The sequence below is a fragment of the Passer domesticus genome, chromosome 2, assembly GCF_036417665.1.
Source record: "Passer domesticus isolate bPasDom1 chromosome 2, bPasDom1.hap1, whole genome shotgun sequence".
Lineage (NCBI taxonomy): Eukaryota > Metazoa > Chordata > Aves > Passeriformes > Passeridae > Passer > Passer domesticus.
Genome location: NC_087475.1, coordinates 122,581,009 through 122,595,406, shown reverse-complemented (window position 1 = coordinate 122,595,406; position 14,398 = coordinate 122,581,009). Strand labels below are relative to the sequence as shown.

At 50.7% G+C, this 14,398-nt stretch overlaps 1 protein-coding gene across 2 annotated transcripts in view; it reads left to right on the top strand.

Annotated features, from left to right (window-relative positions):
* IGSF3 (immunoglobulin superfamily member 3) overlaps nucleotides 1-13,736 on the top strand; it is a 91,749-nt gene extending 78,013 nt beyond the window's left edge. For both annotated transcript variants that reach the window (XM_064411020.1, XM_064411019.1), the window contains 4 exons: nucleotides 4,280-4,690; nucleotides 6,287-6,694; nucleotides 10,453-10,884; nucleotides 11,269-13,736. In XM_064411020.1, the coding sequence (XP_064267090.1) occupies nucleotides 4,280-4,690; nucleotides 6,287-6,694; nucleotides 10,453-10,884; nucleotides 11,269-11,519 (1,502 nt within the window). In that variant the 3' untranslated portion in view covers nucleotides 11,520-13,736. The remainder of the gene's footprint in view (nucleotides 1-4,279; nucleotides 4,691-6,286; nucleotides 6,695-10,452; nucleotides 10,885-11,268) is intronic.
* Nucleotides 13,737-14,398: the final 662 nt, after the last annotated feature.

Genomic DNA, 14,398 nt, shown 5'->3' with positions numbered 1-14,398 from the left:
TTTGCTTGCTGCCTACAAGGCAAAATGTTGTAAGGTGTTTGAGACGGAGCATCTTCTTATCATAGCATTTTTAGGTACAGGTTGCAAAGTGCTTTGCTAAAGATAAGTGTTGTAACACCAGCTTGATGATGAGGAAACGGAGGGGAGGGAGCCAAGAGGCAGCAAGTCAGCAGAAAAACCATGAATCACATCACTGTCTCAGTCCTCCTCCTCTAATGACTGCTCTCCCATCCCCCAAATATTTGTATAACTGTGCTTACCCACATGCTCAGCTTGAGGAGACTGATTACCATTGCTTGATGGTGTGGAGAAAACATCTACTACATATCAGCTTGTAGAGGATCTGGCTGTGTCATCGCTTGCTGTGGTTGTAAGGAGTGTCAGACCTGAGGTCCCAGCCAGAGGTGCAAGCTCTGAGGACCAGAAGCTGCCACAGGCATCTTGAGATAATGATTAAAAAAACTAAGAGTTTTCTAACCATGACTTGTTGCCTGTGTAAATTGAAAGCCTTAATAGCATATGCAGGGCCAATTACAGTACATTAAGGTACAATATCCTCTTTACTGGCACTCTCCAGGGAGCCAGGAGACATTGTGGCAACAGGATTATGGTTTGCAAGATGATATGCACGATAACTTCACCTAGACGCAGGCACCTGTTCCTCTCACAGAGCAGATGTTCGGGAGGCTGTTAAGAGAACATCAGCCTCTTGACAGCCAGCAGAAAATTCTGAGTAGCCGTGTCTGTTCACACGGCTGTGCCTACCACCTCTGCTGCCTGACATGGGGCTGGAGCAGCCCTGCCCTGCCTCACTTAAACCCCAGCCCCTGGAGCACACCGGATCAACTCAGCCTTTGAAGACTGAGCCCTTTTCTGGCTCTCTGCCCAGGCAAATCCTCCAGCCAGGAAAGGGAGTTTCCCCCCAGTCAGTAGGGCGAGGTTTTGCTGGCTGGGTGCCTGGGGTATCACACTTCTTGCAACCTTACTGGTGCACCAGCAGCATTTCCATGACATTTCCATGTCATAGCAGCATCTCTAAACATGACCTGGCAAGCTGCACATGGCATGGAGGGACTCAGTTTGCACTGGAAAAGGCTTGCCACCAGAATGGGAAGAGATGGATGGACTCCCTGTTGTTGTATTGTGCCACTCCCATTACCCTGGACCACCATCTTCAATATTATCTGTTTTCCCCTTTTAAAATATTTTTTCCCAAATGCAAAATGAGCTTTGTGGATATGTTTGCATATCTGTGAACAGTGGCTGATGGTCAGCTCCGTGGGAGAGCAGAAGTGCGAGTTACCCCACAAAGCTTCCCATGTCTTAATGAGGATCTTTGCCCTGAGGGTGAAGCTGCCCCAAGGTAACCTGTGTGCCACAGCATTTCCAATTTAGCTGTTACCAGCCTGTGGTCCATAAAAGCCTTGAATCACTACTATAGGATCTGCAAAAGGTAATGGAGAAGAGCTGGGTGCCTGTATACTGTGCAGGAACCAGCTCCAGGATGTTGGAAGCGTTTGGCATTCACAGAATTGGAAAAGACTGAGAATGTCCTCTCTAATTCTGTGAGAGGGAAACAGAACCTGCACTTGCATCTTCTGCGGTGTGCCTCCCTTAGGAAAATAATTCATGTCTGATGAAAAGTGCATTGGCAGGGATGTCATTACATATCACTGATACCTCTAATCTAGAGGAAACTTTGTGCATACTGTTATAAACCTCTGCAAGAGTATAGTCTGGCAAAGAGAAGACCTGTGATTCCCTGCCAGGGCTTGCTGCTCCAGCTGGTAGCAGCTGTAGAAGCACTACCTCATTCAGTATCTTGGGGGACTCAGCACAAATGTGGGCAAATTCCTGACTGATGGCTGCAGTGGCTGCCAAGGGTGGCTTGGAAGGATGCGGGGGGTGGGGGTGTGAAATTTAAAATCTCATTTTTGCCAGAGTTAGTAAGATTGCTTCCCCATTGCTCTCAAAAATATTTCTTCCCAAAGGTTGCATGGGAGCAGGGAAGGCTGCTGAGGGGCCATCTGAGAGTCCTTGGATGACCTCAGGGGTCGGTGCTGTTTGTACACAGTGACAATTACTGTGATTATTGTCTGGGAGCAAGCTCTCACTGCTTCAGTGGAATACATCTGTCATGTACAAGGTGGGTCTGTTGCCCCAAACACTAAGATTAGAATTGCTCAGTGTCAGCCATCCTCATTTAATCTCCTGGAGGTGCCACAATGTGGGAAGAGCACTGTGAGAGAGGGGTGCTTGCCGCTCAGCAGCTCTGGTCTGTGTGTACCCTGGCTGTGTGTGTATGTGTGTGTGTGTGTTGATATTGAGCAACCCACCACACACAGCATGTGTGTATATACTGCATTTTAATAGATATAGGGCTACTGACTTAACATACACAGTTGCTATAGTAACAAAGGTTTCCGTAGTAACGGTTGCAGAAAATAATCCAGTACCAATTAAAAATAAACTGTTTGGAAAGGGGGCTGGGGGAGAGAGGAAACTGCTGAGAACCACCTTCTCCTTTATTGGTTCATCTCCTAGGGACTTGGAAGATTGATTAATGCTTGAAATAACCGTTCTTAACCAATGGTGAGCCAAAAAGCTGGGATGAGGGTGGGTGTGGTGGCTAAGGCTGTTGTCCTGGAGAGAAACAAAGGGGAAGGAATGTGTCTGGGGTATGGCAGAAATACAAGAGGGTGACACTGACTCTTTCCATTAGGTTGAAGTCCCTGGGGAGGCAAAACAAGGACAGTTTCCCTCCTTTCCTTCCTGCAGTGTCTGCATGCCATACCACAGGCAGGAGTCTTTATTAGCATACTGATTAAAGCCACGGGCAATCCAGGCTCCAGGGGAATGTCTGATGCGATACCAGGATGCCTATCTCAGATGTGATAGCGCAGAAAGCATTGCTGTGGTGGGAGTTCCTCCCATTTGAAGTTGTTTGTGCCCATCCTCTCCCTGGGCACTGTCACTCATCACTTGTGCCGACAGGCATCCGAGGCCCTGGTGCCCAAGGGAAGCTGGAAGCAAAGCATGATGCAAAGCAAGGAGCTCGTGCCTTGGTGAGAGAGAGAGGACAACGTTGCTTCCTCACAAACACAGGATGCGTGGGATGTGTTTCCAGGGTGTGGATGGGCACGGGTCCCCTGGCAGCCTTCAGTTGTTTGTGCCTGTGGTGCCACACTTTCGTCGTGCCACTTGGACCCGTGCGCTCTGCAAGTTTTATTGAAGAGATTTGCAACTTGTCAGCAGCAAGGCAGCATTCCCCCTTTCCGAGGGGAGCAGCTGGGTGAGGACAGGTGACGGAGGGGAGGCCCAAGGTGGCAGAGCTGCTGGGAGTGGTGTGTTTTGCTGGGTGGGAGCTGCCCCTCTGCCCTGTCTGCTGCTGACAGGGACTCCAGGGCACAGAGCACAAGTGTCACAGGAGGGCGCCTTGTGTCCTCCCCTGCCAACTGGAATGCCCTGGCTCAGGGCTGAGGTGACATGCACAGCATGGGCACACACTGCAGCAGAGGCTGTGTCTTGTGTTTGTACAGGGAGAGGGGAATTGGGAATCTGTGTGTCTCTCCTTACAGGAACTAGAGCTAACGATTCTGCTGTATCATCCTCAACACCATGGGGCTGCTTAGCTACAGCGTGGGAACTGCACTTGTGCTTGGGAAGCCAGGAGAGATGATGGGCCTGTGGCTTGTCCTGGGCTGTGCAGTTTGTGGTGGACTTGGAGCCAGATCTCCTGGCTGGGAGCAGAGCTTGCTCCCTGCTGATCCCTTCCACTCTGGTGCTCTTTCTCCTTTTCCAGTTGTGCCTGCACTTCCTCCCCTAGCTATTGCGTGTCTGTGGGATACATCTCACTGAGATGGCTGGCATGTGACAGCGGTGGGGTCTCATTTAATTTGCTTTCTCAGAAGTGGTTTTCTCTGGAACTGGTTAACAGCTCATTGCCCTGAGGTACAAGTGGTATGATTTCACCATGAGAAAAACCACTGAATTTGGGTGTAGTCATCTTACTAAGTCTGGTGCCTTAGACCACTGTGAATTAAAAAGAGTCTTTTAAAGGTCAGACTGTGAAAAAGCAGCCTCTTGTGCTGAGGGCCACAGTGGGAGGATCCAGGAGTAGATAGGGGTTGAAAGGAGAGATTTGGTAGAATGTCTAAATGTCTTAAAGGCATATGGGACCCATGCAAGAGGGGACTCTCTGTTCCACCCCAAATCCGGTGAATTTCTTTCCTGTGTTACTGACCCACCTCTCTTCATTCTTCTCCATTCCCCCTCGCAGTGACCAAGCTGCAGGTGAGCAAGTCGAAGCGCAGCATCACTCTGGTGGAGAACCGGCCCATCCCCCTGAACTGCTCGGTGAAATCCCAGACCAGCCCCGACTCCCACTTCGCCGTGCTGTGGTACGTGCACAAGCCCTCGGATGCTGACGGAAAGCTCATCCTGAAGACCACCCACAGCTCGGCCTTCGAGTACGGCACCTACGCGGAGGAGGAGGGGCTGCGGGGCCGGCTGCAGTTCGAGCGCTCCGCCTCGGGCGGGCTCTTCAGCCTGACCGTGCAGCGGGCAGAGGTGCGCGACAGCGGCAGCTACTACTGCCACGTGGAGGAGTGGCTGCTCAGCCCCAACCACGCCTGGTACAAGCTGGCAGAGGAGGTGTCAGGCCGCACCGAGGTCACCGTCAAGCAGCCAGGTGGGGCTCTCTTGGCACGGCCTGTGAGATTGCCACATTGTCCTTGCAACCTCATGCCTGCACATCCCTGCGTGGAACGAGGGTTTTCCCTCCTTTGATGTGACTCCTGTCCTTCCAGGCTGAGCTTGTGTGCCTTTCAGTGTCCCCACGTGAAGGTTGTCCATCCCTCATAGTCTGTAGGGCCACTGCATCCAGCCAGGTTTCATTATCTTTCAGAGCATCATGTAGCAAGAGTGTCAGCTAGTGACTTACTGAGAGAGAACCCCTGTGTGTGTGCCTGTCTGGGAAAGCAATTTTATGTCTTGCACACAGTTTAATTTTATTCTCTGGATCCTGGCAGGCACAGGGAGCCTTGTGTCTTTTCCCTTTGCACATGAGATGGGAATAACGTTTAATGAGGTGGGAAGCTGACTGCCAGGAAAGGAGAAATATGCTCTGTGGGTGGTTTCCGTGGCAGTGGATTACACTGATAAAGATGAGCTGGTGGAGGGGCTAAATATAGCCCCCACATGCTGGGGCAAAGGGGAGAGGCAGGGAGGCAGGTACTGTCCAGAGCATTGGTACTTCATGAGGAAGCCTGCCTTGTCCTTGCTTGCTCCAGCTCCCTGTATCTGGAAGATAAAATCCCTCAGGCAGGATGGATGCAGCTGGATATCAGGGCTGGAGTGGGGTGTTTAGTGCATTTTTTCTGTCTGGATTTGGCTGGCTAGACAAAAGCTCTGTGGACAAGGGTGCAAGAGGGGTATTAGATATGGTCCCCAGTGCAGCTTTGCCTGGTCAAACACGCAGGAAGCACAGCAGGACATGGCTTGCTGCCAGTGCCAGCTCCTCATTTCTGTCTGCAGAGTCCCAAGATAGCTGAGGGGTGGTCAGGGACAGGGGAGCTGTGACTGTCCCCTCTTTGCATCACCCACCTCTCTCTGGGAAGTACGGTGCTTGTCGCTTGCTGCAGCAGTGGTACCAGGGAAGTCCAGGCTGGCTCTGGAAAGAATTGTGAGGGATTTAGGAGAGTTGGACACGTCATTTCGTGTAAAAGAGCTGATTCCAGTCACCCTCCCGTGTATCAATGAAGTTGTGGAGCACAAACCAGGGACATTCCCGGGGCAGCCAAACACTGTGTGTGACTTGGCCCTCATGCCACTTCTTGTTTTGCAGCGGGGCTTCCCTATGATCAGCTGTCTGTTCTCTACCCTGCCGGTTTTTTTCTTTTTTCCACAACAGGGAGCTTACTAGTTGGGACGTGATCAGGCTACTACCTCGTCCTAGGAGGAGAACAAGAAAAGAGTGAGGTGTGATCTCCCTTCATTAGGTCTCTGTGCGCTTAGAACCTCCCAGGTCCTGTTGGGAGATTGTGGATTTCCAGTTCCCCGCACTGAATGGGTCATTGGTGACTGAGATTTTCAGAAGACCCTAAAAAACACAAGCTGTATTTTCTTCTCCTCCTCTATTTTTTTTGTCTTTTCCTTTTTCCATCATTTTTTTCCTCTACTTCCTTACTTCTTTCATCACACCAGGATTGTTGCCATGCAGGAAAGGCTTGTGGGGTGACAAAGGCCCCCTTGGTCACATTGCATTTCTAACCGGCTTTTCCCACAGATAACCGCCTGCAGGTCAACCAGACCCACAGGAACATCACGGTGCTGGAGAACGAGTGGGTGACCCTGGAGTGCCTGGTGAAGAACCGGACCAGCCCCTCATCCCAGCTCTCGGTGGAGTGGTCCGTGTGGCGGCCGGGCCGCGCCGAGAAGGAGGTGGTGGCCTGGCTGAGCCGGCAGAGCACGCTGCACTACGGGGAGCCGGCGGCGCTGGGCGACCTGCGGAGCCGGCTGCACCTGGAGAGCCCGGCGCCGGGCCTCTTCCTGCTCTCCATCCAGAACTCCACCGTGCGCGACAGCGGCGCCTACGGCTGCCGCGTGGAGGAGTGGCTGCTGGACCCAAGCGAGCGCTGGTACAAGCGGGCAGAGGACCTCTCCGGGCTCAGCACCCTCACAGTCAAGCAGCCAGGTCAGTGGGGTCTGGTGCCAGGTGCCTTGAGCAGCCTCGTGCCCTCCTGGGCAGACACGAATCGCCATGTCGGTCAGTGACAGTGGGTCCAGGCACAGGGCAGGACCACAGGACAGGCCACGCTGATTCCTTTTTCCATGTCTTCTTGACTCTTGCATTTCTGGAAAGAGCGTAGAGCAAGTTCTGCAAATACAACTAGATGGGCTTGGCATTTTGTCACTGCATCTACAATTTTCTCTTTTTTTCAGCACAGGCTAGGCTTCTGATTTTACTCACATTTTGATTGAGAATAGGATGGAAGAAGCTACCTGTGTTTCCCAGGTGTGTGCTTCAGAGGCAAGGTCCTTTCCTGTGAAGAGGGCAGTGGAGGCACGCTGCTGACTCTTACTGAGCTTGCTGACAACCAGCACCTCCAGATTGCTTTCTGCAGGGCTGCTCTCTAGCTACTCCTCTCCCAGTTCTACTTGTGCATGGTGTTACTCGGACCTATGTGTAAAATCCAGTCACTTCAGTTTGTTAAATTCCATTCCATTAATTAAAGTCCAGAGCTCCACTCTATCTAGATCACTTTGTAAGGCCTCTTGTCCCTCAAGAGAATCAGCAGCACCTCCCAGCTTGGTATCGTTAGCAAATTTGCTAATGGTGCATTCAACTCCTGTATCCAGATCTTTGATAAATATATTGAACAGCACTGGCCCTAAAATTGAACCCTGAGGAACACCACTGGTGACCAGTTACCAGCCAGAAGTAGCCCCATTCACTGTATTCCTTTGAACTCTGCCCTTCAGCCAGTTCTTCACCCAGTGCACCATGAACCCCCCATCCCACAGCTGGAAGGTGCTGTGAGGGACAATGTGAAAAGCCTTACTGAAATTGAAAAACTGCATCCACTGCCTTCCCTTCATCCACTGACAGAGCAGGTGACACAAGGATATTTAATTATTCAATCAGACTTCCCCTTTTTGAAGCCATGTTGGCTGTGTCTGATGACTGCATTGTTCTGTGAATGCCTTTTAGTAGAACCCAGAATAATGTTCTCCACAGTTTTTCCAGGAACTCGGGTTGGACTAACAGGTCTGTAGTCTCCTGGGTCTTCTCTCATGTCCTTCTTGTAAATTGGAATATATACTGGCCAGCTTCCAGCCAAAAAGCACTTCCCCAGACTCGCAGGGCCCTTGGATAATATTCAGCCCTGCCCTAACACCTGATGAGTCACATCAGGCCCCATGGACTTGTGGACACTTGTCTGACACAGGTCATCCCTCACAATTTCAGAGTCTGCAGATGGAAAAGTTACTGTTCCTGCACTCACTGTCCTCTGACTCATGGGACTGGGCAGCCAAGGTCTATCAGTGTTATTAAAGACTGAGGCAAAAAAACATTGACTGCCTCTGCTTTTTCTTCATCCCTATTAAATAGGTAACTGTCTTCAATAGGTATCAGTTCAACAGTTTCTTCAGACATCTTCTTGCTATTAACAGCTTTTTAAAAGTGCTTACACAACACTGACCAATTTCAACTCTAACCGAGCTTTGACATTTGTCTCTTCTCCCTGAATAAGTGAACTACAGCTCTGTAATCTTCCTGCAGAGCCTCGCTTCCAGAGATCACACCATTTCTTTCTCCTCTTGAGCTCCACAAGGAGTTGCTGTTCAGCCAACATTGCTTGACTTAGGACACAGTGGAGCTGCCTGCTCCAGTGCTCCCAAAAGATGATTCTTAAGATTGACCAGCACTGATGGACTCCTAAACCCTTAAAAGCAGATTCCCAGAGTACTCTGCTAAGTTTTCCCTGTTTTAACAACAGATAAGATACAAAGGCAGTTTACCTTGGAAAATACAAATTCCCTAGTTTTTGTGTTATATGACTCAAGATCAAATGTCTGTCTTAAAGGTTGTAGGACAAATAACAGTACAGTCCTCCTTCACTGAGTGCTTTCCAGCTTCTGAAGCAACCACTCTGTATGTTCTGCAGTGCTTCATGGCTGCCCATTCCAGCAAAATGTCAGCCTTGTAACTGAGCAGCAGAGCTGGCAAAAGCACGAGGTTCTGGAAGGATTTTAGTGGTCATTCCTGGCAGACATTTGTACTGGGGAGGAGGAGCAGGGGACAGCGGAGCTCTTATCTGCCACAGCTTTGCTTGGGAAGTTTTGCTGGCCAGAGCGGCTTGAGCAGAGAGACCTCCCCAGGCAATCCCTGTGCACTGCTGGGTTGTCACTACAGCTCTCCATCCAGTGTGACAATTGCCAGCCCTGATGGAGAGGATAATGAACAGCAGGAAAAATCTCTGAGGCTCCTTTTGAATTGCAGAAGAATGTGGAGTGGGAAGAAGAGAGGGAGTTGGGAGTTCACTAATTGAAGATTTTTTTTTTTTTCTAGAAGTGCTTTGTTGTTGTTTGTTTTTGTTTCATAGCAGTCAGTACTTAACAAAATGACTAACTGTGCTTGTGACTCATGTCTCATTAGTGAGGATCTCCAGCCTCATCTCTCAGGGCTATAATCATCAGCAAGGGGAGGGGGGAACCTCTCAGCACCTTCAGACATCAGTTCTCCTCTTTCTGCTTAACCTGCTAAAGGTGAGGGAGGCTTTGTGTTAGGTTTGACAAGCCATTTCTGTCCCTTCCTCCTTTTTACCTTCGTAGTCCCCAAAATTCATGACTTAACTCATTCCTGTTTCTGCTCAGGAGTCTTCTTTGGGAAGATGTGAACTGCAAATACTCATATTGCTTATGTCCTGAAGAGCTCTGGCCTTAATTGAGGTTTTCCTCACGGGACCATTTAAAAAGTGCTGGGCAGGTGCTGCAATGAGAAGCCCACTGGGCACAGCAGCTCTGTGGCTGATGAGAGCTGAGGGACAGCAGCCCCCTCCTGAGAGACACTCAGGGTCTGCACAAGAGAGGGTTTGCCCAGCTCTCCTTACTGGAGAAGAAAGTGCCTCTCTCTCTCTCTATCGACTTGTCCTTCCTGCTCAGCTCCCACTTTGGAAAGGGCTTTTTAATCTTTAAATGAAAGCTTAGATCCAGACTGATTGTGATCCCTGGAGTATGTGCTCCCTGGCAAGATGACTAAATCAAATGTTAATTGCTCTTGAAGTCAGCCTTTAATCAACTCATCGTGGGTTCTGGCCACTGCGTCTCAGTTAGGTAAAAACATCTCTTTAGCCTTGCAGCAAGCACTAGAGGAAAAAAAATGAGGAAGACTTTCGGAGCATCCTCGCTGCATCAGTGTTGAGGCCATCTCTATGGAGGAACCTCTTACCTAAATGACTTTCCAAGCTGCTGGAAAAGGTCGTCTTCTGTCATAATGATTTTCAAGTCCTTTGAGCAAAGAAATCTCAAGTCCTTTATCTCAAAGAAATAAAAAGCAGGAAGTGCAATGTTCTGTGCAGCAGTAGCTGGGGAGGAATAGCACATGGCTCCTAAGTACATGCACCAGACGTTGGTATCCTGACACACAGCATGTCTGGATGAGCTGCAGCAGCTTTCTCCTCTCATCCCTTAGTTGGGGTGAGGGTGGGCAGGGGTAGGATGGTGCTTGCAGCCAGCACCTGTTTGACCCCATGCCAGATGGTGCGTGGTGAGGTGAGGATGCTGTGCCTGCAGGGTTGGCCTCAGAGGTCCCTGTGAGTCTTGGCAGGCTGCATCAAGATTTGGGTTTTGCTTGGATTGTTCCTTGCACCAGAGTCATGACAGTTTGTGTTGAGACGGGGTGGTTTTGATGATTGCTCAGCACTCACCTCCTGACTTTTGTCATCTCAGATCCCACCTTGCAGGTGGACACAGCCACCGCCAACCTCACGGTGCAAGAGAAGGAGTCCTTCCCACTGGACTGCAGCATCCTGTCCCGCTCCAGCCCAGAGTCCCACTTTGCAGTGACGTGGTACAGCCTGCGGGCCAAGGAGGCGAGCGACCACGCGGAGCAAGGGGAGGAAGAGGAGGAGGAGAGGGAAGCGGTGCTGAGTGTGGGCCCTGATGCCATCTTCAGCCCCGAGGCTGGCCGCTGGGAGGGCCGCCTGCGCTTCCAGAGGCTCTCGGCAGTGCTTTTCCGGCTGACGGTGCTGCAGGCGGGCGGTGCCGACACGGGCAACTACTCGTGCCGAGTGGAGGAGTGGCTGGCGGATCCCAACGGAGTCTGGTACCGCCTGGCCGAGGAGGAGTCGGGCATGGTCGCTGTGCACGTGCAGGATGCAGGTGAGAAGTGGTGATGACTGTCTGGGGCCGTGGCCCTGGCATCCTCTGCATCTTCCCTTCAACCAAGATGAAAAGACCAAGGAGTGAGTGGGACTGGGGCAAGTCTGGGGTGCTGGTACTTTTCCAGTCAGCTCAAGGGTGTATAAGATACTATGAAATCTCCACCAGGGAGGACTCTTACCACTCATGAAACTCTTGGGGGGGATAAAGCTGAAACATGCCTTTACAACTTTCTTCTGTTCTAACACTGTTATTTTTCCCAGAGCTCCACCTCCTGCTTTGACATAGAATAATGAGCATCTGGTTTTCTGTGTTTCTAAGGAAGTTTGCATGCCCTGATTAGAGAGAAACCATGAAATGTGACCACCCTATGTCTCTTTCCAGGCTCCACGCTGCAGTCTGTCATCTGCTCCAATGATGCCCTCTTCTACTTTGTGTTCTTCTACCCCTTCCCCATCTTTGGCATCTTGATCATCACCATCCTCCTGGTGCGGTTCAAGAGCCGAAACTCCAGCAAGAACTCGGAGGGCAAGAATGGGGTTCCCTTGCTGTGGATCAAAGAGCCTCACCTCAACTACTCTCCCACTTGCCTAGAGCCACCAGTCCTCAGCATCCACCCAGGAACCATGGACTAAAGAGGCAGAAGCACCTGTAGGGACGCACAGAGGGAGAGAAGTAGAGATACACCGGGAACCCTGAGGAACACAGTGGGGTTTGTTGTTCTTGTTTCATTTGTTTCAGTGTCTGTGCTCCAACACAGTGGCTGAGCTCTGCCCAGCCAGCAGGAGCAGGAAGGTCCAAGGCTTCTTCCAGCACCTGTGGGAACATACCCCCTCACCCCAATGGACAGAGGCACTTGCTGTACATAGCAGATGTTCCTCTTGGACTAATTTGACTCACATCAGTTGCTGTCTTTTGGGCTGTTGCTTTTTTATCGTTTATTTTTTGGTCACTCAAAGAACTGTAGACTTACCCTGCCCTCCACACAGTGTGGAGTTCCCAGGGGGTATTTGGTCCTAGATGATCTCTTTGGAAGTAAACATATATGTTTTCCAAAACAGACTGTTTTTCCTTCTCGGACCCAGTGCCACAGTGAAGAAGATCTTTTCCCAAGGTGCACTGAGCTAGCTCCTCCCTCTTCCAAAACAGACAAAGCCAGATCTGTCCCCAGAGGGGTTAACTGGGCTGTCTGTCCAGAGGTCCATTTCAAAGACTGGCTGTAGCCTCAGCATCTTCTTGCCTCCAACTTACTCATTTTCTCAGGAGGGAGCAATTCACCTTTTGGGAGTGTTCCCAGGTCTTGGAGAGACTGAATATTGAGCGTGCTTGTGGTCAGGATGAAAGCAATTTAGTTTGTCTCATGGAACTGAAGGGGGGAAAGGAAGGACACCTGAAAGCCCTGACTATGTTGTAGCAAAGAGGGTCCTTGTACAGTCTCACCAGAGTTATGCTCCTCCCTAGTGTCCATGGTGCCCCCTCTGATGAGGCAGATCTCCTCTGTGCCCCAGTCATTTGGGAATGGGAGGCTTAATCCAGTCTCTGAAGGCTTCAACATGACCAAAGTAAAGACTCTAGGAAGGAGGAAAGGAGAAGCTCCACGGGTCAGTTTCACAGTCCCTGGATGGTTCAGCCAAGGAGCCCAGTAGCAAACATGCCACGTAGTGGGGACGTGCAGTTAACCACCATGTGTCACGAGTTTTCCTGTGGCTGCACTGCTCCCCAGTGTGAGCCTGGACAAAGCAAGGGGCCTGCAGCACATCAGCACCCTGGGGACTTCCCTGTCCCCTTGGCCAAGAGAAATCTTCCCCCTGCGTGTATGTGCGTCTGCCGTTTGTTTCTGAGACTTTAGGAAGAGAATTCATTTCTCCATAAGCTCCCCCTCCTGGCAAAGTCACCTGCTCTTGTAAGAGTCACTGTGGCAGGAAATGCTGTTCTTTCTGTGAAAGATATGGCTCTTGTGAACCAAACCAGGGCTCTCGCCACGTGGGGCACCTGACCTCCTGCACCCCCTAATGCCAAGAACCCCTGCCCTGTCCTGTGGAGGAAACCGCCTCCTCCCCCGTAAGCGTTATGTCTGGCGGAAGAAAATGTTTGCCAAAAATGGCCTTTTGTTGTCTTCCTTGATGTCTTCCTGGCAAATCCGGCCATTTCTTTTTTTGCAGCATGGCTGAAGCCAACTGGGGGCAGATGGGCGCAGCCACAAGACCCCCCCTGCCTCACGTGTGAGAGGTGCCATACCCACAGCCGTTGTCCTCTCCGGAGGGTCGGACTGCCCTTTGGGAGCAGAGGGGACCTCAGCAGATGCTCTGTAGCACTAAGTCAGTTAGACCCTGATGCCTTGACGTTTCAGAGGTGGTGAAGCTTCAGGGAGGAGATCTGCACCATGAAGCCTCGCTCCTGTCTGGGAGAGGACCCACGTGGCTGCAGATCATTCCGTGCTAAGGCGTTTGAAGCTCGCCACCTCTGCACCTCCACCAGAACAGCACTGGTTTCTTCTTCTGCTGGGAAGCCCCAGTTTCACTCGTCCCTCTGTGAAGTCTGCCTCCTCGAGAAGTAACTGCTTACTGGCCCCAGCATTTGCATACAATCACATTCCTGTATCTGTATGTATCGCACACCCGCACACTTGTCTTCCCTTTCTGGCTAAGACGTCTGCAAAGAGAGGAGTGGGATGAGAAGTGAATGGAAATGAAGAATCGCGGTGCAAACAGCTGCAGCTGCAAGCCAGTGGGTATTGTTTCCTAACTGTACTATCTCCTGTATGTACTGCTCCCGGGCAGGAACCACGACTCACTTCAGCTTTAAGGAAGAGAGAGAATGAAGTCAGCGGGAGCCGTTCTTTCCCGGGAGAGCTCTGCTCCGCGCCTGAGCCACGCTCCTCCTCGCCATCCTGTCTGCCCCAGAGCAGGGCTCTCCTGGAGGCCTGCCACAGAGCCCAGGCTTTCCTGGGAAGTGGCTCCCGAGTGGTCCCTGAATGTACCTTGCTGGTTGACATTTCTCCATTGCTTTGGCAGTGTGTTGCCCAGTCTCAAACTTCTCTCAGTTTTTATAAGGCAGCCTCTTCCTGTAATGAGTTTTAACACAAAGCTTTTCAAACCACTCTCTCTGCAGTAACTTTCTGTAACGAACCCAAGAAGAAGGAGAGAGACCCTATCCATGCATGATGTGGAAAAAATGTTTGGGATTTTTAAAAAAAGAAAAAAGTGAAAAAAAAACCAACAAAAACTTTGTACTATGTTGCACTAAAACATGTTTTATACAACACACCCGAGAGCTGTAGTAAACTGTGTTGAAATTGTGAATCCTATTGCTGCTGGTTTTTGTCAGATCTGGGCTTTTATTATTGCCTTTATGTGCACTCACAGCATAAAGGTGTGTTGAGGCCCTCCTCTTGGGAACCCTCTCCCTCTGCCCCTACTCCTTGATGCAATAACTTCTCTCCCTATCACTGGTAGCACATCTCTCTCTTGCAGCTGGAGCTTGCAGACACCTGGCACCTCTGATTTTATACCCC